We start from the raw sequence: 25,733 nt of genomic DNA on the forward strand, positions 1-25,733 counted from the left end.
TGGTCACCACCAGGTACCGGGAGACGGGGCGGTGGGGGGAGGCAGAGAGCAGCGAACCTCGCCGCCCGCCTCAACTTGGCCAGCCGCTGCGGGCGCTGCCGCCGCCGCGGAGCCGCCCGCCGCGGCCTTCCCTTCGCGGGGCAAGGCCCGCGCAGCCGTCCCCGCTGCGCGGGAAGGGCAGGGATGAAGGGACGCGGCGAGCGGCGCCTCACGGAGACCCCGGGGCGGCCGCTGAGGGAGGCGGCGGAGCTGAGGGGAGGCTGAGGCGAGGCCGAGGGGGTCGGCGGGCTGCTGGTGCGTGGGCTTGCCCCCGGGACGCTTCGGATATGTGCGGTTCCTCGAGGGTTTTTGGCATTTCACAGGCGGGAGAGTTCACTGTTGTCTGGCCCATCCTGTGTAACACCGGCGGCTGTTCGGCCCTTTCCTCCTGTGGTAACTTTGGGTCCTTTCCCTTCCACATTGGCGCTGCTGGGGACACAATGCGTGCTCTCACCCTCCAGAAACATCTTGTCCTTGTCAGTATTTCGAGGTGGGTCAGAAGGAATTAAAATTCGTCCCAAAGCGTACACCGGCATCTTTGGGGTCGTCAGTGCTTTTGGCTGACCCCCGCTCCCTGCTGCCCTGCCCCGCGCCCCATCCCTCATGTCCACCAGGCCACAGGGAGCCCGTCTGGCCTGAAGTTAGGCCAGCGATGGGCAAAATAAGTTTATTCTGTTTTCGCACCTTCTTGAAACCATGACCTAGGTGGGTGCAGAGGCGCTGTTTTCACTTGTGTTAAATTTTTAAAACTTGTATTTTTCCAGATGTGGTGAATGAACCCTCAAGAAGAAAATGCTTGTGGCAATCCTTATAGAGAAATGATAGAGATATCGCTCTCTTTTTTTTTTTTTTTTTTTTTTTTTTTTTTACCCCCACAAGATATTTGAGACCACATGAAAGCAGTTCCCTATCAGATGTGACATGAGAAACAGAAGTGTTGATTCAGCAAGGTCCTGAGTCTCGCACCCTACCTCCTAGGACATAAGTAGCAACTATTTCAATCACATTAACATCAAAGCCATTATTTTAATCCTTAAATATTTGGCTGTATCAGGGCCTGACTTCCTTTGGAGCAGTGGCCTTGAACCTTCAAACATATCTGACTTAACTCACATGCGCATTTTGTAGGTCGGACTTTGTATTAGCTTTAGCCTTGGAAATGGAAATCTGAACACCGGGACTTATTTTACAGTCAATAGACTTTACCACTTGCAAATTGTCCCACTGATACTGGAATGCTTTCAGTGATAATATTGGATATATATGTATGTGTGGGATTAAGGCTTTAGCAAGTGAATATATTTTCTAGCTTATGAGAAGATAGCTGTATAGCTGTGACCTTTTTCACTCTATACATACTGGTTTGGGGAATGGGATTCCTAGTTGCTATGGTAATATAAATAATTAGTAATCTGCATACTTGTAGTTGGACTATACAGAGAAATAAAAATGTTTGCTGGCTAATTTGTGTCTGATGCTTTGCCTTCACTTAATGAATAAACTAGTTGTACAAGTTTTTTCTCCTTGTACTATGACCTGGGTCATCGCAGTTTGGTCGCCTTTGGGCAGAGGTTGTTGGAGCAGGGTGCTGCTGGTAGGGCTGACTTTATCAAGGCAGAAAGTGCAGAGTCCTCTCTCCTGGCCACACAGACACAAGTTTCTCAGGTCACAGCGCTTAATATCCCTTACTTTGCTTTCTTGCTTGCAATGGCTGCTTTCCCCCATCCCATCTTGGCCTTTCAGCACAGAAAACAGATAAAGTACAAAGCCTCTACATTATAGCAAATCAAAAAACAGGAATGAAAAACTGTGGCTCTTCAGTGAACTGTGGAAACTGCTCTGTTCTGACCTTTATATAGCCTCCCCTTCCTCCGTCCCGTGCGGATTCTGCATGATCTGATTGTGCAAGCACAGTGTTGCTGGTATGAATGGTCTCATTGTATTCAGGTGAAGCGATTCGCATTAGGAAAGTTAACTGTGTGCGCACGTCTCCCCTGAACTCTCTGTATTGTAGACAAAAGCGTAACTTAGAGATACACAAGCTAGATTTAACTGAAGAGTAGAAGCAATAAATGTGTGTGTCCAATTTAAACAAGCAGCCTTCCCCTTTTGCTTCTTTTTTAAAGCTACTAGTGTAAAAATAATTGTGTTTGATGTGACAAATCTGTCTTGGGATTTGTAGGTGCTGCTTCTGTCTGAGTAACAACAATAACAGTATCGAATTAAAACACTGGGGCTGCTTATTTTGAAACTAAGGCATTATGAGAACTACTGTGTGCTTTGGATATTACGCTCCATCTCTCGGCCTCCATGCTGATTTCTGTTCATTTAGAATAATTTTTATATTTAAAAAAACACACAAGCCTGTTGCTATGGAAGAGATAATAGCGGTAGGTTTCCTGTAAGAGATGATAATGAAAGTGATCACAAGGCCTAAAGCAAAGAAACAAAAAATGTAGCTGTTCCCCCTACCTCTAATCACTTTCCATTACAGTCATTTTAGCTCAGACTTTTAACTTTAAAAGAAAAACCCTGGGTGTAGATAAGGTACTTACTAACTTCATGACATTTTTAGAACTCTTTAATGCAGCAGCTCTTACAGTGAAGTTGTTGTGTCTTCTCAGAACACCTGTACGTGGTTGGTGTTTTAAGCTAAATAAGACCATTCAGGAAGGATGGTTTACTGGTGGTTTTTCCTCTTATTTACATCAGCGGTGAGAAGCAGGTTAATTTGTCATTTATACTCTGTGGCTGTGTTAACAGAAGTCACTCCTGAGTACTGACAGACTGTTTTGCTGTTATAGCTGCAGTCACGACTTCTGAGTGACTACACATCTGGAGAGCATTTCCTCTGCTGCAGGTATATTTTAAAAAACCCAGATCCAGCTGATTTTACTGGCAGGTGTCCTTTGAGTCAGCATTTTGGCTGCCACTTAAGGAGACATTTCAAATAATGGCTGCTTGTTACGGGCTCAACAGACTGCTGTGTAAAAGCCAGGCACCTATGTATTTATACATAAGCACTATTGATTCTGTGTTTACAGCCTGACAACATGTAACTGAGAACAAAATTTTGCCTGTTAGTGTAAACTCAAGTCCTTGGCTGGCAGAAAATGAAACGGAATCAGAGCAGAGTGGCATTAAGGTACCTAGTATAAAATCTTGGCGATGGTAGAGCTGTTGTTAAAGCCCTAATGTTTTAAACATGGCTCGCAAAGAGGATTAGGTAGAAAATTGGGCCTGTGCCCTTGTTTGTTGCTATCCAATTTATAGAGAGCTCTCAAGATACTCTCTTTAAAAAGCTTTTTATTCACTTTTGCGTCGGAGATTCAGAGGTTGCCTTCTTGGGAAAACTCAAGTTTCAAAAGAGCTGGTCAAGTTTTGACATGATGAGAGGACTCTTTTGAAACTTTGTTTGAAACTAGATTGTTTAAACCTCTTTAAAGTATATTTTAAGTTTGTACGCCTCATGTATCCTTAGGTGAAGGGCACCTGTGTTAATGAATCTAAACTTCCTAAAGAAAAAGGCAAGAATTCCACAAGACACCTCTGCAATCCACAGGAAGTCCAGGGAAGATGGGACTTGACATTTCCCATATAGCTAAGGTTAAAAAAACAAAAGGCAGAAAAAATGTTTAATGAAAATAAAATTGCTGGGGTTTTTTTGTTGTTTTTTTTAAACAGTCCCTTCTGATTTCGTTAAAAAACATTCACTCACACATAGGAAAGATGCACTCGGAGATGTGTTCAGGGGTATTCAATGCTCTGGATGGTAAACTTCTTTCTGATTCTGGCAGAGTGCTTGGTTCCAGTGACAGCAGTAGTGAGTGTGCTGTGGCTTGGCATAGGGGTAGCTTTGGGGAAAGGATCGCTGATCAGTTTTGGTTTCCAGTCTATTGAAACAGACTGTTTATTTCATTAAACATACCATTCTCTTGTGCCCCAACAGCAGCTGCTCAGTCTTACTCTTGATGCATGATCACTATAATACGATCCTGGCATTCCTCTTGCAAAAATGTCATAAATAATTCCTTGGATGGGAATCCAGGGAGATGGTGACGCCACGGTTCAGTGGATCTGAAGCTGGCAGGAGAAGAAATTGCATCGAGTAAACTGCACCAGCAGCTCCCTTGTTGCGTTTTTCTCCAAGAGGGGCCATGGGTGGTTGTGACTGTTGGCAACTCTCAGAGGTTAATGCTGTGATTCTTTGTCTACTTTAACTAGTTATGAAAGGACAGGTGGTCTTGTTTCCAGTGGGATTTTCTGTGGGAAAGCTGCAGTACTTTAGGTAGTGTACCCTTTCTGCTGTTTGGGAACAAGACTGTCAATCAGTCAAGACCAGAAGGCAGCTCCAAGAGATCATGAACTCCTTTAACTTGCTCAGTCCTGATAGGTGTTTGTCTAATTTTTCCTCAAGGACCTCCACAGATGGAAACTGTGTGGTTGGCCCAGCATTCTGCTCCAGCAACTTCTCTTCGTATTTCAGGCTTTAAGCTAGTTCCCTGGTTGGCTCTTACAAACGCAAGTTGTCCCTGCACTCAAGCAAGCTCCTTCTTCCTTTTGCAGCCCCTTTCAGCTATTGTCTCTGCCATTCCTGGGGATGTTCTAAGACAAAGGAGAGGTGGATAGGGCTTGGTGTGAATTGTAGTGAACAGAATTTGCTTCAAAGCAAGCCATGATGAGAGATCACGGGATCTTCTCATCTGCCCTGCTGGGTAGGACAACACCTTCAACTCCTATGAGCGAAGTCCTGTTCTGAATGAATCCCCATCTTCTGTTCCCAGAAATGCTATGTTCCTGGCATTTTGTCTGCAGTGGCCAGTGTCAGGTGCTTTGGGATAGAATATAGGAAGCAGGCCATGTCCAAATTTGTATTGTTGCAGAGTAGCAACAGTGTTGGGGTGGTGTCTGGCTGGTATCCTGTTGAAATGAGAGTCTTTGCACTGACTTTCTTGAGCTTTGGACTGGATCGCTGGAGACGGTCACTTAAAAGTCTTTGTGCCAACGCCTGAACTCTGTGTGTGTTTTCTTCCCTAGGCAAATTCAGAATATGCACACGGGGCTGGATTTGTCAGTGCCGGAATACCAAGAAATCCATGGGAAGATGATGTCTGGCCACGTAGAGTATCACATTGTCGTTGTTACCCGACTGGCTGCCTTCAAATCAGCAAAGCACAAGCCTGAAGATGTAGTTCAATTTATGGTAAATGTTTAATCAGTGCTGTGTTAGTGATCAGGTTTTTTTCTTAATCAGCTTTGATTATTTTGGTCCTGATGTAGCAGATAATTTGTCATCACAGCCTCCAGAGGTCAAGGTCCCTGGTAGGACAACACAGTCTGTACCATTCCTGCAATAGGAATATTATAATGTATTAATTGAAATTTTTATTCCAGGATCTCAAAGCAACATTGACTGTTTCTTGTTGCCTTTAAGGCATTTTGCATTATGGGTCAACAAATAGAAACCAGTTAAGCTTTTTATAAGTCCTGCTACAAAATTAGTTTCCCTGATATATGGATCAGTACTGGGACTTGGTACATAAACATGAAATAAATATATAATAGTTTACTTGAATGGAGAGGGAATCATGTGGGGCAATAAGAGGAATTAATCTTGCAGTAGGTTAGCCTCGACCTATTAGCCTTGATTTGTTAGCCTTGACATGGTTGTTAAAATCCTTAGTAAGAGAGTTTTACAAGGAAGCATCCGTATAAAATGTTACTGAGTTAGATTGTCTTTTTCATACCTGCAGAGTGAAGGTTTGAAAACATAGCACAAGATTCATTTCACCTGTTTTAAGTCATCTATAGCATGCACACGTCCACTTAAGCTGTCTTACATGGGACTGTCTATTGAGTCGACGGAAAAAGGTGCATTTAGGGTACATTTCATTAGATCTGCTCACTCCCAAGAAGTGCGTTTCCCTGTCCATTGACTAAAAAGGGGGTGCACCCTGTTGCATGCTGTGAACATCTCCCCTCTTCAGATGTTTTGGGGATAACTGTAATGTCAGAGTGATGTGACTGTGCAGTTTCCTGGTAGACCATTAGCCCTAGTGTAACTCACAATCCGTAGAAGATAGGTGATAAATGGATATTTACACAGTGTGATTTGCAGATAAAGCCACATCTGCCAATGTTGTGAAGAGGTGCATGGTGAGGGTATCTCATACATTTATTGCACTCCTTATGCCATATATAACTTTATGGTAAAAGCAGCAATGCTGGCATAGGAGTCTGTTCTGTTCTCTCTCCTTGTCCCTGACTGCTTGTTCTTGCTCCTGCAGCGTTTCCTTCTGTGTGCCAGTGTCATGTGGCTATTCTGTAATGTCAGCTGAGGAACTGCTCCTGGCTAAAAATGGGTATTTGTGGGTTTGTTATTTAGTACTAACTTACACCTGTTTCTTGAGCTTGTGAGTTGCACAGCCCCATTAAAGTTTGTTTTAGGACAGGGGAAGGGCTAGACATGGGCAGATAAGAGAGGGGATGTAGAATCACTTTTTTTCTGCAGCAATGCCTGCCTATATTATGTAATATTTCCATGCAGCTCTGTGCAAGAAAGAACCTGACTAAACCTGAGGTGTTAAACTGGGCTATTGTCATCTAACATTTTGCTTAGCTTAAGAAAAAGTAGATAAAATCAGCTTGTTTATAAAGAGAAGGAAAAGACTTCCTACTGTGGCCCCCCTGCTTGCTGAGGTTGTCTGTTCACATGTCCATTCTCTCTAGGAGGATTTTCAGCACTTAGTTGCTCTTCTCAAGTGAAATAAACCTTTCTGACTTCTTCTCTGCTCAGACTTCCTGAAATTTCATTCTTCATGAAGAAGAAAACTGGTGTAGTCTGACGGGAATAACATTTATCTCATCAGACACATTTTTTTTCAGCTGACTAAGTCTGATATATTTTATAGTTTGGTGTGAGAGTAATTTAAAACTGTGAGCTGGGAGGTTGGAGGATAGATGCTTTGCATCGATTCATTCCAATGAATCTTATCTGTATGTATTACTGGAAGGAACAGAGGGATTCACCTGTCCTAACTTATCTCTCTGTAAGTTGGATATTTTAATATGAGTCTGTTCCTGCTTTTATAGTCAATGGGGAGAAGGGGAATGAGGTGACTTATCCTCTGGAAATGCCTCTCTTCTTTGACTGTAAAGGGAGAGCGTTCTACATCTTAGGCAGCTGGGGTGGGGGGGCTTCAGCTCCAGGCTAAAATGCTTAAGGCTCAATTGAGTTGCACGCAACTCACTGTCTATACCACCAGAGGTGCCCTGGGATTTTCCACCTAGCCTTCAGAAGGATGTGAGTCTCTCATAGGTTCTGTGTGATATTTGCCTGCCCCACACAAGCCCCTTGGATACCCCAAAGCATCTCAGATGGCATGAGATGCCTGTCTTTAGGCAGAACAATCTGCTCTGTATGGTTGGATGTGTGCATTTGCTGTGGACTTCTAAGCTCTCATCCCAGTCAGTGCAGTACTGTTGAGAAGAATGTAGCTGAGCATCTACGTGTGGGGGGAATCCACTTTGCATGACATACACAGCTGGTACAATCTGAGAAACCCTGAGTTATCCTCGGTGTCTCCACAGGGCTGACAGATGTGACAGGACATAAAGGCATTGGCACCACTCTGAAGCAGAGTGAGGTGAGATACAGTACACCATCCAAGGTACCACTAGCTGCCTGTGTTCAGATGAGTTGAGTTTCAGTCACATCTTGCCAAAATGTAGTGACTATATCTGACTGTCATGAGAGCTGAGATACCTCCTGCATGTAGGCAGTTGTCTTAACCTGGAGGCAAGTCCCAACCCTGTGGCTGCCAGGTGAGGTTGAGTTGCACTCATATTGTCTGTGTAGTGCCCTGTCCTGCTGGATGCTGTACCAGCACAAACAAGAGCCATGACCCTTCCCAAGAGAGTTTGCAGGTGAAGCGTAAGAGAACCAGGTGGCTGGGGAACAGCAGAGAAGAATGAGATGACAAGTAGGTTTGAGAAAGCAGGTAGGCATGGTAGGATTTTCATTGGCTCTGGATACATTAATCCAATTTTAGCTACCTCAGGAGCCAGGTCTGTGTTTTGAGACCCTTTGTCTTTCTTTTTCTTCTTCTCCTTCCCCTCTTTCTCTCCCTCAAATATTAGCTAAATTGATTTTGCTTGTCCAGCTGTTCTTCCACCTGCTTCCAGTTGAAGTGACTGCCCGACACACTCTTGTGTCCTAGGTGGCAGCAACGAAACTGGCTTTCTGTGCATTAGGCTGTGAGCAACTGCAGGCAGGGATGTGACTGAGCAGCATTTATTGCTAAAATAGCTTCTCTGTATCCCCTGGAAAAAGATGGTGTGCAGGACAGAAGCATCCTCTAAGCTAGCTGTGATCTCTGGGCTGTGTTTAGATCACGCTGGATGGAGACATGTTAAGGGCCTATGACCAAAACCAGATGAATGTCAAAAAGATTTTACATCTGACCTGTGGAGTTACTACCCTTTACTGTGGGTCTAAACAATCCAGAGTTCTCTGTTCTGCGGTCTTAATGGGACTATGCAAAATCAGTATCGTTGCGTCTCTAACTGTAACGTTTGTGAAGCATTAACACAAGAAGAAATTCACTTCTGTGACAACTTTCTGATCTAAATTCTTAGAAACTGGAGGGTTTTTTTAATTAAAGAACTTCCATTTGTAAAATAGGGCAAATGGGTTGTAGAACTGCTTAACCTTGAGGTTGTATTTCATAATTGAAGGAAAAATCAGCTGCATTTCTTTCAAAGGTCAGAATACTCTTGCCCTATTGAAAGAGTGAAATTGGTTTTATCTTTGGTACTGCATCAGAGGTACTGCTGCAAAGGTGATATTTATGTATTGCCTGTAGATCTGCCATTTTCTGTGAGAAGAAGAAAAGTCTTTGTTTTTCTTAAATGCATTTCTTCTAGCCACACCTTACCTTTTTTAGCAATTCACTTCTGTCTTCCCAGCCTTATTAAAAATCTACCCAGCCTATAGTGCCTTCTCTTTCTATCTGCTCCCAGTTTAATTGCTTCTTTTTTACAAGTTACATTTGTTAGTCAAGTTCTTTCTTTTTCAAAGCTGAACAAATAACTGCTGGTGTTTAACTGGCACAGCACATTTTGGGGAGGAATTTACTATAGAACTGTCTTCCTCTCATAAAATGAGGGACTGTAAGTATGTGGGTGTGTATTTGTCTATGTTTTCATCATTGTCTGTTTGCATATGTTGGCCTTCTTTCTGTGGGCCTCAAAATCTGTGCGTTAGAGTTGCTATTTCCTGACCATACAGGTGTGTTGTGAAGATAAATTCCTTCACGTTATAACCTCTGTTATGTGAGAGGGGGAAAAAATATTCCTGCTCTGTGTAGCAATAGGTTCAGGAGCCGTTAAGAATTCATGTTGATTAAAAAGAAATATTAGAGTGCTTGCTCTTCTGCTGGGCAAAACAGATGGGGAGAACAGCATGTGGTCATGTAATTAAAATCTACCATAATGCATACCCACGAGGTCACCAAGCAACATTAATTCTGGTGTGGCTTGAATGGGGAGTGTACAAGTGAAAGCTTGGTCTGTGCTGTCTGCGAGAAGTGATGCTTTTGACTCCTGTATCCAAAGCTAGTAGTTGTTTTAAAGGACAGTGCTGCTGTATCTCCATTTTCTGACAGTGTTAAGAAGTGGGCTTTGTAAAATGAAAGTCGCAGTAGCCATATGAAGTACTATAAAATCAAGAGTGTTCTTCACTAGTGTGCATTGGCTGGACAAAGGGCTTGAATTAGCTCCAAGATCTCCAGTTTGCTGAAATCCTTGCAGTAGATACAAAGCTTATGAAGACAAGTTTGAGGTCAGAAATAGGGCATTAAAAGGAGCATTAAAGGGAAAGGAGGCATTAAATCCCATTAATACTGAGTGGGATCAAATTCTCCTATGCACATTTGAGAGTCCCAGGCTCGTATCCTAGTCTACACCTATTCTGGTGTGTACTTTCATGCATGAGGTTCTCGTGAAGCAGGGAACAAGGCACATGCATGAGATTTGAGGGATTAGCAGCAAACTTCAGGCTTTCACTTTGAACTTCCCGGTGGTTTTCTTAACCTTCTAGCTATTTTTGATCATATTCAACTTACTTATTTGTTCCTGGTGCAAAAAATATTCAACCCATCCCTGTCTCTCTTTAAGTTCTATGTTGGATGTTAATTGTTACAGGCAAATAGGGTCTTGACCTGGCAAATATGCACATGCTTTGCCTTATTTGCATGATTAACTCTTTTGAAGTGAAGTAGATTGAGCCTTTGATATTGTGACTTGACAGAACTCCTTGAAGTGCATGCACTCAGGCTGACTTACAGGTGGTGGGGGTTTAGCTCCACAGTATGCACAGAGTTCAGTTAGAGGCATGGAGGGGGAGAGGATAATTGTGGGATCAAGACCTAGAGGAATTACAGGCAGCAGAAGAAAAATATTTGAATATTAATCAAATGGGACTTTGTTTACTTAATAGGATTGATCAAATGGGGTTTAGAGCAGCATTTATTTTTTATCCTGACATTTTGGGCCATAGGATCCATCAACTGCTTTCAAAAGGTTGTGAGTGGTAACCAGGAAAAGCAAGATTTAATTTTGTTACATGCTAATATGTCTTTCTTCTGGAAAATTGTCAGAGGACGTCAAATTGAAAGGGTCCAATATTGTCATGGCAGAGCAGTGCCTCCTGACTGGAAAGGTGTGAGAATGCTCTGTGTGATGTGTGGGACTCGACCTGGGAAAATACACTCTGCGAGGTCTGGCTGGTACTTTGTAAGGCTGCTGCGTTGCCTCTGTGATGCTGCATCCAGCTCTGGGGTCCCCAGTACAAGAAAGACATGGACCTGTTGGAGCGGGTCCAGAGGAGGGGCACGAAAATGGTTCAGAGGGCTGGAGTACCTCTTTTGTGAAGAAAGGCTGAGAGAGTTGCAGTTCAGCCTGGAGAAGAGAAGGCTCAGGGGAGACCTTATTGTGGCCTTTCAGTATACAAAGGGGGCTTATAAGAAAGGTGGGGAGAGGCTTTCTAGTAGGGCCTGTAGTGACAGGACAAGGGGCAATGGTTTTAAACTGAAAGAAGGTAAATTTAGATAAGACTTAAGGAAGAAATTTTTTACCATGAGGGTGGTGAGACAGTGGAACACGTTGCCCAGAGAGGCTGTGGCTGCCCCATCCTTGCTGGCAGTGTTCAAGGCCAGGTTGGATGGGGCTTTGAGCAACCTGGTCTAGTGGAAGGTGTCCCTGCCCATGGCAGGGGGGTTGGATCTTTAAAGGTCCCTTCCAACCCAAACCATTCTATGATTCTGTGATTCTAAATGCTTCAGTCTGAGGTTGTTGGATTCAGCCAGTCTTACTGCTGCATTTCCAGCACCAAAACCAAGGTAAAGATGGCAGTAGTGTTGAGCGAAGAAGCAGAGGAGCCAGCAGCAGCCAGGATTTAAGGCAGAGGGACAGCAGGCGAAGAGTCTTAGCTGGCAGGGGCTTGCAGGGGCCGGCGCTGGGCTTAGGTAAGTGGGGAATGGTTTAGGCTGGAGGTTTAACATCTTGCCTGTGTGGTAGGTTATCCCAGCAGAGGGCATCCCCACACTGTTGGATATTAGCTTGCATGGTGTGCTGCAGGCTTTTGGCTAGCATATTAGCATGCTTTGGATATAGTGTTATCGCACTTTGTATGCTGTGTCGCGTGTTATGGTTGGTGGTGTTGTTCAAAACCCACGCAGATTCACAAAGGCTCAATTAGCAATAGGATACGAGGGTGTGCATGTACTTTAGGTTCAATGGTGTAATTAGACATAAATTGAGATTTATGAATAATTTACAGAGTTTGATAAAGGAGGATGAAAATTAAGTGGGGAAAGAAACAAGTTTGTATGTCTCATTTTGGTGTTACTTTTTGAGTATTTTAAAGCTGTTTTGGCATAGTCTTGTTGATTGGCTGCTGTCTTGTAATGCTTTCAGACATGGATTTGTTATTTATCATTGAAATTAATTAGATGTTAGACATTTTTCACAAATCAGACTCGATTTTTTTTTCCTGGGTGGAGGGTAATACTGTTTATTCTTTTGAAAAAGTACCAGTGAATTCCTCACTGCCCTTACATTTGTACTTACACAGTATTTTTGGGAAGGGCTCTGGTATCATAGCCATGTTCAGAGTGCTACTGGGACCTAGCAAACTAGAAATGCACAGCAAATCAAAAATTCCAGAATTGCTTTCCTCTCTCTTTTTGGGGTATCTTTCAAAGGGAGGATTGTCTTATTCTGGGAACATCTCTTTATTGCCATCACTTTAGTGCTTGGCTTCTGACTTGCATGTCAGGTCCTGCATGTGGAGCACAGTGTTCCTCACAGTTACCTGTGTTGCTTACAGGAGACAAGTCTAAAATTCTTGTTTTTCGTTCCCCTGTCAACTCAGGTTTGGTTTTGTGCTTCAGATCTTTCTTATAGAGCTGCTTGCCTTTTGTGACTGGACACTGAACCCGTAGTGACCACTGTACAGCTGAAATGCAAATATTTTTCAAATCAGCTAGCTTGGTTGGTAATTACTGCAAAAGGCAGGGAAGCATGAAAGCTAAGGTTGTTATTGCTCTTTATGCCTACATCTAATTTAGTAAACTAGTCCAGGTGTGTCTATTAATGTCAGGACCTGTTCTCTGGCCTGGAGGGCAGCTAGCACAGTCTGGCTGCATCCATCGTATGAAACTTTCTTACCACCTGCAATGGGCATTGGTACCCAAACTGGCTAGTGCATGGTCTCTGCACCAGGCTAAATCTTGGGCTGAAAAATTATCTGGGGGAGTGCTACCTGCCTAGAGTCAAAACTGTGCTGGACATTGTCAGGTTCCAGTAGACACTACAAGGTTCCTAATAGACACTCTTAGGTTCCAGTGACTGGGAATATGCCTGATATTTAGTTTGCTAGGACAGATGCACTTTATGGATTCTGGGTTAATCTATAACTCATTTCCCTTCTACTTCTGTGCTTTTTGTTGGGTTGACTTACTTTTATCACTGTGTTGGTGGAAGAACTCTGCCTTGTTCCATCCCAAGATGTGGTGCTTGAGTCTCTCCATCTTTTATGTTGCAGTATTAATTAGGATTCACTCCACTAGAGTTCACCAACATGTGTTATGGGAGGATAAGAGCTGGACCCTAGCAGAGGATCTGTGCCATATGTACTCCACTAGCAGTAGTTTTTTTGATTTTTTTTTTTTTTAATCTAACTCTGTATTCATTGAAACACATTCATAGATTATGGTGCCATAGAGGGCCATGATGAATACATTGTCTGTATAATACCTTGACAGTCACTCTCCATTGCTTCTATAACATCACTTAGTGTTTTGTTTGTGTGTGGGTTTGTGTGTTGATTTTTTTAAGGTACTGAATTCAAAACTTAATGTGGCATAAAAGCCACACCATTTCTAACCAGCATTCCCATGGTTATTGCTTTCCTTGTAATATCTTGGGCCTTATTTCTCCTCAGGCTTCCTGTCTTTGTCTGCAGAAGAATGACTCCATTCACTGCTGGCATCTTCTTGCTGTACGAGAACCTGTAGGCCACGGCCAAGTTGTTGGTTTTTATTTTCTCATGGATAAACTGAATAGTCAGGGGTCAACTGAGGTCTCTGCCCTTTGGTTTCTGTAGTAGGTACTCTGCAGGGCAGCAAACATTCCCGTTTTTTAGGCCTTAACAGCCAGAAGGGCACTGAAGCCCACCAGGGCTGAGAAATGGGTCTTCTGGCTCAATGGTGAAAAGGTTTGGGCTGCTTTCTCTATCACATACCTACCTGGCTGAGCTTCTCTTCCCTCCCGTCTCTCACAGCTGGGCATTGTGTAGCTCATTTTTAGTGGGCAAGGATTTTTGCTGTCAGAGAAAAGTATCTGGAGCAGTGATTGACTTTCCCAGTATTTCATTAGTTGATGAGTCAAACAAATGGATGCTGGGTATCTGGCAATGAACTTCAGTTCCATTAGGGAGCATATTTTAATAACAGAATTAGAAGACCAGCAACAATGCTTGGGGTTTCACTGTGTAGATAACAGGCTTTTACTAGGCTATATGTAAAGCTCCTTGGTAATACATGTTTTTCCACTTCAGTTTCCAGGGTTAATGCTTCACAGCACTTAAACTACTGCTTTGATGCTCATGTCTCCCCTGTAACTGCTTCTTTGCTGCTCATGTTTCCCCTGTAAAGAAACTTACTCAGGCAGCATGTTTCATTGCAGGTTTCCAAGAAGTACAGCGAGATAGAGGAGCTCTACCAGAGACTGGCGGCACGATATCCACAGGCTTCTCTTCCGCTCTTGCCTAGAAAAGTTCTCTTCGTGGGGGAATCTGACATCTGTGAACGAAGAGCTATGTTCAATGATATAATGAAATTCATCTCAAAAGATGAGGATCTAGCAACAAGTCCTGAGTTACTGGAATTTTTAGGTAACTAAAAGATGTGAGTGTCCCCTCTCCCATGAACGTGCTTGATAAGTGTTACTAAGTTCTTGACTCAGGTAGTCAAAAACTAGAGAATGCCAGAATAAAGGCTGTCACTGAAAATACCCTCTTGTGCATCTACAGTGCTACATAGTCATGTTTGCTAGTGTTTTCCCCTCCTCTCAGAGGACACACACCTCATTCAGAAGTGTTGATACCACAGTGCTTGCTTTGAAGATATCTATCCCACCGTCTCTGATTTCCCTTAGGCATATACCTAAGCTGTGATTCAGAACATATAAGTTTAGAAGGCTAAATAATCATATGTTGTCAGTGGAGAGATGGACCCTAAAGAGACAGTGCAGGGTCTCCCTTAGTGATAAACTGTTCCATGTTTTGTGTTTTTCATTCCTAATAAAATTGTTAGGCCTTGCAGAACAGGATTCTAAAGCAAATTACTCACCCTGAGAAAGATCTGAATAAACGACAAATTCTTTTGTAGTTAAACCCATCCTCTGGTCTTTTTTTTTTTTTTCTTTTTTTTTTTTTTTTTAATTTTCCTTAGCCTCATGTCCAGCTCTTGTTGCCTCTTCCAGTGATTTGTACAGTTCCTTTCTTATGTTCCTTGGGCATAGCAAGGAGTCACTGAATGAATGGAACAGATGGGCTCTCTGCTCTTAATTCAGCTGAGAGCTGCTGAGCAGGGAATGCTCCAGCCTGGTGTTGTGCAGGATTCTCAGTGTAGTGTTAGTTTTAAGGAAGTGAAGTTGCAAGGTGCTAGCAAGTCACCATGTGTGAACAGCCGATTTTGCAAGTGTCAAGTGTGGCCAGATTAGAAGTACTGTGAGACTGGCAGCTTCCGAAAGTCAAGGGGGGCAAAACTGCATAATAATTGGCAAAATCCTTTTGCTAATAAGGTTTTGGAGTGGTTTTTTGTTTTGGTTTTTTTTGTGGTTTTTTTTTCCTTGGCAGTGTTAAGTAGACCTCTTGCACAGAGAATTCAGAATTCATGTTGATGAACCTTTGCATGTTGATTAACCTAACCATGGTGCACATGTCTACAGCTGAATTAGTCTGTACTGTCTTTATACTGTGGACAGATTGGGTGCAAGTAATGTGATCTGTTCATCAAAATCTGCCTTAGAGTAATATAAGTCCCACCCTACCAAACCAGGTGGAATTCAGTACATACACTGCAGATCTTCAAGCTAGTTGAGTACACTTTCCTCATGGGTGTCGGAGACATAGTTGATATATACAGGGGTGTTTAGGGAGAATCAACATGGTAAAACGCAGATGACTATGGGGATAAAGTAAGCAGCATCCTAACATTCACTGCCTACTCCAACCAGCACTCTTTTGCCTCCAAGGGGAGCATAAGACCACTTGCTCAGTGTAGACACCCACGTTTAGTCAATGAAGTCTGCCCTGGGTGATTTGGCAGATGCAAGTTTGAAAAGCTGGGTGAGAGAGTCTCCCATGCCATGCTACTTTAACAGTCAAAAGGAACAAACCACAAATTCTATCCATCATGTTTTTCACTAGCCTATTTCTAGCTAGTCTCATGATTTTAAATTGCTTTCCTGAACATCCAGGGACTCCACAGCAAGGAATAGTTCTCTTGTCATTCCCCTGGGCTTTGCACATAACAAGTATGGTGAGAAGACTTGGTCAAAGCACATGTTTCAGTTTGCTGAATTTGCTCAGTTGGATCTTGCATACTGAAAGGAGTTAGAACTTCAGGCTTCATTTTTGAGTGTAAATTGAAGAGCTCCTGTGGAAACTTTTATGCTGCCCAACGCTCTAATTTTAGCCTAAATGAATTAAATTAGTAACAAAAAGTGGACTTTATCTCACCTAGCTATGTGAAAGTTAGCTACCTACATCTAAGCAGAGTATTTATGGTCTCTCAGTAGCCAGCAGAGAGAAACAGGCACTTTAGAGGGAAACTCCTTCTCAGACAACTTTATTTGGATGGGATGAATCACCACATGGAAATTCTGTTGTTTCTGTTGACTGCAGAAGGAACATAAATAAGCAGATTAGACATGTACTGATATGTCTCAGATAAAGTTCATTTCCTCTGTCTTTCTCAACTACTTTAAATCAGTAAACAGATCAGACACATAGTGACACATCAGTGGTTAGAAGGGACAGTCAGGAATCGTAGAATCATAGAATGGTTTGGGTTGGAAGGGACCTTAAAGATCATCTAGTTCCACTCCCCCTGCCATGGGCAGGGACACCTTCCACTAGACCAGGTTGCTCAAAGCCCCATCCAACCTGGCCTTGGACACTGCCAGGGATGGGGCAGCCACAACTTCTCTGAGCAACCTGTTCCTGTGCCTCACCGCCCTCATAGTGAAGAATTTCTTCCTGACATCTAATCTAAATCTACCCTCTTTCAGTTTAAAACCATTACCCCTTGTCCTGTTACTACATGCCCTTGTAAAAAGTCCCTCTCCAGCCTTCTTGTAGGCCCCTTTTAGGTACTGGAAGGCTGCTGTAAGGTCCCCCCGGAGCCTTCTCTTCTGTAGGCTGAACCACCCCAACTCTCTCAGCCTATCTTCATAAGAGAGGTGCTCCAGCCCTCTGATCATCTTCCTGGCCCTCTGGACTTGCTCCAACAGGTCCATGTCCTTATTATGTTGGGGCCCCCAAAGCTGAATGCAGTACTCCAGGTAGGGTCTCATGAGAGCGGAGTAGAGGGGGAGAATCACCTCCCTTGACCTGCTGGTTATGCTTCTTTTGATGCAGCCCAGGATACAGTTGGCTTTCTGGGCTGCAAATGTACATCGCCAGGTCATGTTGAGCTTCTCGTCAACCAGCACCCCCAAGTCCTTCTCTGCAGGGCTGCTCTCAATCCCTTCTCTGCCCAGCCTGAATTTGTGCTTGGGATTGCCCTGACACATGTGCATGTTGAACTGTTTTTGTATTTTGCAGGAACAAAATCTACTAGTGCCATTGACTTCAAGGGAAAAAACATTCCTGATGACAAGGAGAAAGAAGATGAAGAAAATGAGGGACTGGATTTTTTCAAAGAGGAGAAGACACCTGACTTAATCTCACAGCTGTCATCAGTGGAAAATGCCAAAAAAGGGGAGAAAAAAGAAGAGGAGGAGGAGGAAGAAGAGTTAGACCCTCTTGGTATAATCAGGTATGGCTGGTAGTACCTTTGTTATTTAGATTTTAGCCTAGTTTTCTAAACAAATAAGGCTGTTCGGTGTCACTGTCCCCTCATCCTGATATTTTTTAATATTGACCACTTTCAGCTGAATTTCACAGAGGAGAAGAGGCCTCTGCAGTTCGTGAAGAAGTTGCCTCAGTAGAGGGAAGAGGCTTTGTAGTGCCTCTTTAGTGCATTCCTCAGGAAATCCAAGTGACAGAGGGACATTGTGAATGCCTTGATAACAGTCTCAGCTACAGTAGGCACTTTACTGGACACTGCAGGGTCCCACCGCAAAACATAAAGCCACCAGGGTCCATTGGATGTGCTGTTCTGGAGTACATTGGTGTTTACAGTGTCTGGAACTGCTTTTGGGCTTACTTATGTCTACAAGGAGGTACAGTTATAGCAGTGTAAAGACCAAAAGAGCCAACATTTCAATCATGATGTTCACAAATAGGGTTTTCTTTCCTTCTTTCCTTCTTCCCTTATCTGAAGATGTCACATGCTAAATGCCGCTGAGGCATAAACAATAACAGCTTGAGAAACAATTGAATCAAAGCTTGCCGATGTTAGTATCTGGGTTTGCTTACCTGTCCAATAACTTTCAGGCAGTTATTTTCTTCACTTCAAGATGAAATTTCTCACTTAATTCCCAAAAACATTTCCAACTACTGAAGCCTGGAAGCAAATTTAGTTTCTCAGTACCTGGGATCATGAGTAGTGACTACTTTTTTTAGGGTGTCTTAGGCTTTCGATGCCCAAGTAGAAAAGGCTTAGCTGTTCTTGATCTTCAGTAAGCACTGACTGACCACCCACAGTCACTAGCGACTATTGAATGTTCGTTGTCTTGGACCCAGATGGTGCTTTCAAAATGCTTCTTCACAGCAATAGGCAGTAACTGATAGCAACAAGCCAGAGCCCTCTTTTGGTGTTTCCCAATTACCTTGAATTATTTCCAAGGGGATCATTCACTCCTGGCTCTAAGCTAGAGTCTCCCACACTAAGTTGGGTCAGCTACAATGATTAATACTGGAAGCGCCATTTGGACTTTGCTCCTGCTATTATAATCATATGTAATTGTCGATGTCCAGATATTGTCCTTTTTACTTGAAGTCTTTAATCCTTTACATGTCACCAGAAAACTTTAAGTATTATTCTTTTGACAAAGCACATGCTTAATTACTCAGCATCAAAATTATTCTTTTGTTGAAGAAGAGTTTAAAAAAGTTAAATAACTATTTACAATGAGAAGTTAGATAAAGCAGTACTTCCCACAAAATGGTCCTTAGCTGGTAAGTTTACAACAGAAGCTGTCCTTTTTTGGATAGGAAAATGATCTATTGGGTTAGCAAATGCAATGTTGTATTTTCCAACTTACAACAAGTAGAAACTGTAAAGATCTTGCTGTGCCAAAACAAGCAAGGAATTTGCTTTTCTGCTCTGCACAGTTTGACATAGCATTTGAAAGTCTTGACTATTTTGGTCTTTTAATGCATTGAAGGATGACAAGATCTGGTATTTAATCCTCATTTAGTTTATTGCTTCCATTCCTTTCGAGGACAGAATTCTTACTGAATCAGAATAACTTCCTTTATATAAGAAATGTAGTCTTTACTGGTACAGAGCTGCAGCATGACATGTTATGCAGTCAGATGTTTTTCACTCTAAACCAGTGGTTGGCTATCTATAAAACCAAACATTCTCCATATGTATTTATTATTATTTTTGTAAATCTCACATGTACACTGTCGAGGCAGAAACATGAAAGTGGAAATGAGAATCCTGCATCTGATTTTATATTGTCTCTATTCTCCTGTAACTCACCTTGCTTCCGTGGAAGGTATTTTCAATTCACACCAATGGAGATCAGATCAGACATAAGCATCGTACCCCAGCTTTATGCTAGTAATAGGTGTCTAGGTAAGAGGCCAAAGGCAGGACCTTGGCTGTCAGTGGATGGGCATTTCTTGGGTGGCCATTTTAGGGTGTCTTCCATTTTAGGGTGTCTTCTATGCCCATTACAATGTTAGGTGCTTAACGTGCTTTAAAGAGGGAGCTTGCGGGCCTCACAGCTTTAGTGCTTCAGATGTGCTTGAAGTTACTTTGGGATGGGTAAGAATAAAAAAAGGAGGTGATGCAGACTGGATAAATATGTTTAGTAGTAAACTGCTCCCTAATGCCTAGTAAATTCAGGTTTAAAAAAAAAAATCCACGATCCTTTCCCCTGTGAAAAACCTTTGAAAAGATGTAAAGCCAGCACTGAAACAAGCCAGTCCGTTCCAAGCAGTATCGGTGGCCAGGGTGCCTTGAGCAGCAGAGCTCTGACCTAAATTGAATCATGTGTTTGGCATAATCTTACAGGTTTTTTTCTTTCTGGATGAGGATGAAACTGCTCCAGTAGCACAGGCCTCCATATGTTGTCAGCACGCTTCATTTGGTAACAACTTTTCCTCCTGGGCCAGAAGACTGTGACTTGGATTTGGCCCAGCACTGCTGCTGTGCTGCTGAACCACCAGATATCCAGTTAAATATACTGGCCTTAGGGGTAAAATGCTAAACTAGGGTCTTTTTTTCTGGTTTTGTATTGCTGCTGATCATCCAGGTGGAAGCTCATAATGGTCTGGTTCCTTTTGCCTGGAGGAGACATCCCAGTTGTGCTGATTCTCTTCCTTACATTCAAGGCTGTGTCTGAGTTGCTCTTTCATGTCTGGTGGGCAACTCACTTGCCAGTTCTGCTCTTCAGCTTTCACGGGTATAAAGGATGGTCTACAAACTTTGTGTTTCTCTGCTATATGATTCTTATGCCGAAAAGTTTTCTTTCTGTGTTAGCAGGGTGATCTTGGGCCATGTCTGGGATCCTTAACAACAGAAAGACTGTTTTTTTTCTCATCCAGATCGTGGACATTTAAAAAATGACAATACATATTTCTGATTAAGTTTTCAGCTTTTAACACGCCTCCTCCTTTATTTTTTTTTTTCCCCAGGCCTGGTTCTTCCTAAAACAAAACGTGCTCAAAATTGGGTTACATTTGTGGGGTGCAGTGTTGAAATTCATTTGAAATATGTTTTCAAGGAGTGTACTTTCTCCTCTTCACCCACTGCCCTTTTTGATAGTTTAGAGTATTGTTATTCCAGTGTATTGTCACCAGTTAGTCTGCAAGTTTTCCTGGACGTTTGTAGAAGTCTTTTCAGCTTTGGACAGAATATACAGGTCCTGTAAGAACAAGCAGTCCTAATACAGAGTAAGATGGTCCTTTGGCATCAGCTGTACAGCGGGGAATGAATATAGTGTACTCACTTTTGTAGCAGTGGCACATTTCTAGATCTATTTCATTTTTCTTGGCAGTGTAAGTAAGTGTACAGTGATTTGTAAGTTGCAAGGCTCTCATAGCCAAACTATTTTTTTTAAAGTTAGCATCTCCTTTTTTTCTTTTTCTTTTTTTCTGGTAAGCCATGATCATTAGAATATCCCTTTGTTAAAATGTCCTAATTCCTCTATACGTGGGAAATCAGATATGTATTTTACTCCACATTATAGGGACAATATTAGGTATATTGACTTATCTTTGTCTCTATTGTTATCCTTAAAGTGAGCTCAATACTGCTTTTTATCATCCTTCTCTAAATCCATCTGTCTTATCATTTGCAGATACATATTTTTAAGTGCTTAATAGACTACCATGGCATTTTGACAATATACCTGGGTTTTTAGAGGTGCGGTATCTTTCAACACTGCTGTCTTTTAAAGGACTTTCTTTGTAAATTGCAAAATAGTACTGTGTGGCTAGTCACAATTGCAGGGGTTTCTCCAACTGGAATGCCTTCAGGAATGAGAGAAGCAAGAATACTAGGTCCAAAAGAGGCTAATCCTCTGAAGGGAAAGGCATGGAAGATGGCCACAAGGTGGAGGAGCCATCTACCCACAGCTAGGATATTCTTGATGATACTGCTGAAAATTCTGCAATGGAAAAAGGTGTAATTTTCCAGTGGTTTGAGAGAAGATTTTCATGGAGTGAAGAGAGGAATCCGGAGCAGCATCAATGCTAGTCAGCTCAGCTGTGCTAGGGCACATTGGCTGAGGCTGACTGGGCAGTATCTGACCATGTCTATACCTTTACATTCTCCTGTCCTCCAAAGTAGGTTTGCTACATCCAGATACCCACTGGAAATGGTTGCTGGCCTGTGCTGTCTCCTGGGCTGTCATTAGGATGATTTAGGAGAAGTCAGGCTGTCCCATGCCAGGGGAGTACCAGGGACTGTCCTAACACCTGAACTGTTGAACCGAGTTTCTGTGCTCAGGCCCTGGGTGTGTGACAGAATTACTGAAAAAAATAGTATGGCCCTGAGCTCCTCTGCCCACAGGGGTTAGCTTTCTGCCTGCTGCCATGTTTACTCCCAGTCTGCCCTGAGGGTTCCCTAGGATTTCGCTTTCTGTAGGGAATTCAGGCAACCAGTTGTGGATTTTTTTACTTGATGCAAGCAAGATCAAGTTAGGCATTTCTAGCTCTGAATCTTAAAACAATATAAAAACCACATCACAATAACTGAATTGGGTTTTGTCTTCTCCCTCAGTGGATGAACTATGCGGGTTTATCGTTTGTAGGTTGAAGCCAAGAACTTTAGCATCTCTCTACTCTCACTTTGTAGTTAAAATAACTGAATTTAGTATTTGTATTCAGTTTACTCCAATAAATCTGAGACAGCAGCTGATTAAAATGACTCAGAACCGGATCCTCTGAACAAAGCAGCAACAATTTTGCAAAGGGAGTGCGGCTGCTGCATGGGTTAAAGCATGCAGCAGCCCTTTCAGTGCCTGCATCTCTTCAGCTGCAATTAACTTATGAGGTAATACTTGTTCACCAGCTTGGAAGAAACCACCTTTTCCTGTGCTTTCCTTTCCTGTCTTCATCAGCTCTCTGCAGCCCTCACAGGAGCCTCTCCTCCACACACGGTTCCCTCCCTTCCATCCTTTTTCCTTTGCCTTCCTAAATCTTTCAGTGACAGCATATCTTCCCTCAGCCCTAGGCTTTTCCTGGCAAACTGCATGGAGCCCAGAGGTGGGTATTCCCTAGACAAGGGCTCTTCTGTCTCCTCGTGGGTCCCGGAGAGTTCCTGTCTCCACTCTCTACCTTTGCTATTGTTTCAAAGGATTTCCCCTCGTGGCTTCTCATCTGAATTTGTGCCTTTGCAGAGGAATAAAGACATGTGCATGGGTGGAAGTTTTGCATCTCTTGTGTTTAAATGCAGATACAGCTATTCCTAGACAGTAGCTAGGAAGGGATGGGGCTGGTGAGGGCTGACCTTTTGGGGGCATGCTGCCAAAAGTTTTTAAAAGCCTTGTAGCTAGTTGTTGCTGGGGTCAAGCTCAACCACCCCTGGTGCCAGAGGTTTGCCGTGGCTGGGTTTAGTTGGTAAGGAGATTACTAAAGGACCCAGGGCCTTTTCTGGCTGCAGATGAAATGGGTGATGGCTTCGAGCAACAGATTGGCAGGGAAGGAGCAGCCAGGCAGCCAGCCCTGGCCTTGCCAGAGCCCGCAGAGTCAGGCTGGCTGCAGGAGGATGTAGGTTGTCGCACAAGCCAGCAGTTGTTTCTGGGTTGCGTCCTACACCTTCAGGTCTCCCAGCCCCCTGATGGCAGCCAGGCTAGAGTTTGACTCCTGAGCTGTTCATCCCAGTGCTCCCTTTCTTTTTCTTTTCTTCCTTGTTGTGGCAGAAGAGCCTAGGATGGCCTCAGCCTTTTGTCTTTGCAGGAGAAATGAGTGGCAACGTTTGATCTTGCTTCCTCTGCCAGAAAACTTGGGCTGCTGAGAACGGCTGACGAAGAGGCAGAAATCAGCTTAAGGGGAGCCCCGCATTTAGCATCTTTCCAAGTGGTTTTATTGATAGAATGCCCAGAGCTGAAATAGGTGAAGGCAGTGTGCCTGCCAGTGGATTTTCACTTTCAAGGAAGAGGATTTCTGCAGGCTGGAGTGGTGTCGTGGCACAGCTGCCGTCTGCTGGACAGATGGTCTGGACCAAACTTGTCAAAATGTGTGTTCAGCTGCTGTGCCTTCTGGTCCTTGGTTGGCAGGGTTGTACTCCTGCCACTCCTCAAGATGCCACTCCTCAGGCATCCTCCTACTCCTCAGCCACTCATAAATTTGCAAGGGCCTTTTGGTCTAGCCAGGTACATGCATGACTTCGCCTCTGAATCCCCTAGGATTCATACACAGCAGTAGAAACACTTGTCTGTCTGTCCCGATCAACTGAAAGAGGGTGAAGGTGTCAAAACATCAAAGAAGAGAGAAGATACAGGTTATTTTTTCTTTAATGAAATTCAGATAGTTAAAACAATGAACAAGAAAAGAAGGAAAGAGCCTTGTTTTCCTAGCAGTGTGTGTATCTGTGCTCACAGCTGTGAAGCCTTCAGAGATTTAAACAGGCAGATCTTTATTTTCTGTCAGTTGTTGAGTCACAAGCTTAGGTTGCAAGGCATGCTCGACCGTCACTTTGCCAAGTGACACGAGTATTTGTCGCAATTCCAATCCAGCTGCTGTCAGATTGCCGACTTGCAAAATCCCAGTAAACAACCCCGTTGGTCTTCTGCTGAAACATTCCTGACAGTTGAAATTTTTCTGGAAACCAAGGACACTCTGGTATAGTGTTCTTCCCCATCAAAAAGAGGAAAAAGAAGAAAAGGCAACAAAAAGTCTGTGTTACGCATCCAATTAAAAGATAAGCCTCACTTTTCATAAATTCATAAAAATAAATTCATAATTTCATAAACTGTCTGCTCTCAACTCTTTTTAGGGGCAACCTTATAGCCTCTCCTTGGCACATTTTAACCACGTGGCTAGGGAGTAAGGCAGGATGGCAGGGATGCTCTCCTTGCAGGAATTCAGTCCCTCCAGTTTGTCTGTCCTGAACTTTTTTTATGTTTGTAGGTACTTTGTGAGTGTTGTTTTCCCACACAGTGGGCTTTCCTTTCTCTTCTGCCTCCAATCCCATCTCCTGAGCACAGCTTCCCACGTATTTCTTTTCTGCAAATCTTGCTGTCCCACCACAGATGGAAGGGTGAGGGTGACTGAAAGAAAACAGTGGAAAATGAAACGATGTTTAGCTATTGAATCTCACAGAATCATCCATATTATTTTTGTGTTGTGTCTTCTGAGTGGAAGAAACATATTCTCTTGGAATGTGTTTTCCTTGGGAGAGCTCTACCAAGGCCTGTGTGGCTCCAAGTGGTGGACTGAGAACCTTTTCTAGCTGTACTTTCCAACCAGGGGAATCGAGTTGTATGTGTGAAGGACTTAGCACTCTTCCCTCATTGCTGCTCGGTGGTAGTGCTAACTGAATGTAAGTGCACTCAGGAAAACTGAGATTTTCTGGTACTTCTGGGCTTGTAGTTGGCATATATTACATCCATAAGTACTCCTTCAGGAGAGTATATTTGACAGGTGATTGCAAAAACCCTGCTGCTATGTTCACTTCTGGAAATCAGAAAGAACTGTACCTTGGGATCTGAGCTAGGGCACTCAAACTGTCAGAGAGATTTGGAGAAGAGTGGATGCATAACTTAGAGATCTAAAGTTGGCTGCTCTGTGTTTTCTTTTATTCTGGAAATAATCACTTCCCTGACCTAAGGAAAACTTGTGTGAGTCCTCCCATGTACCAGCATTGTCCTTATCTGCATTCATATTTCCTGGTCTAGTGTTGGATTTTTGGTTTCATAAGATTATGCAGTCAACATTTCCCCAGGTTTTATGTTGCATGTTGAAGCAATTGCCTTGGTTAAACTTCAGTGGTGAGTTTCTGTCATGGCTGGCTTGAGTGATTCCAGTACATACACAGCTGGAACATGAGGATCCTTTGGGAAGGAGTTTAAGTAATTATTTTAATGTGCTTCATTTTCTTTTTGATTAGAACACTGAATATACTTTAATGGGTTTTATAAATAGTAAATTTCTGTTTATACTGTCGTCCTAAACCCAAAGGACTGCAAATAACTCTATAGTCTGTGTAGCGTTACAGGTGTGTATGCCATCCAGCAGTGTTTTCAAGCAGAACACAAATGTAACTACACCTGAGGTAAAATGC

The 25,733-nt window shown here is 43.1% G+C and overlaps 1 protein-coding gene across 1 annotated transcript in view; it reads left to right on the forward strand.

The window, feature by feature from the left end:
• HS1BP3 (HCLS1 binding protein 3) overlaps positions 1-25,733 on the forward strand; it is a 54,587-nt gene that overhangs the window by 193 nt on the left and 28,661 nt on the right. The window contains exons 1-4 of the mRNA XM_069805707.1: positions 1-13; positions 5,077-5,242; positions 14,287-14,494; positions 17,432-17,645. The exon at positions 1-13 is cut by the window's left edge and continues 193 nt beyond it. Of these exons, the coding sequence (XP_069661808.1) occupies positions 1-13; positions 5,077-5,242; positions 14,287-14,494; positions 17,432-17,645 (601 nt within the window). The remainder of the gene's footprint in view (positions 14-5,076; positions 5,243-14,286; positions 14,495-17,431; positions 17,646-25,733) is intronic.

This window comes from Haliaeetus albicilla, chromosome 18 (genome assembly GCF_947461875.1).
Source record: "Haliaeetus albicilla chromosome 18, bHalAlb1.1, whole genome shotgun sequence".
Classification (NCBI taxonomy): domain Eukaryota; kingdom Metazoa; phylum Chordata; class Aves; order Accipitriformes; family Accipitridae; genus Haliaeetus; species Haliaeetus albicilla.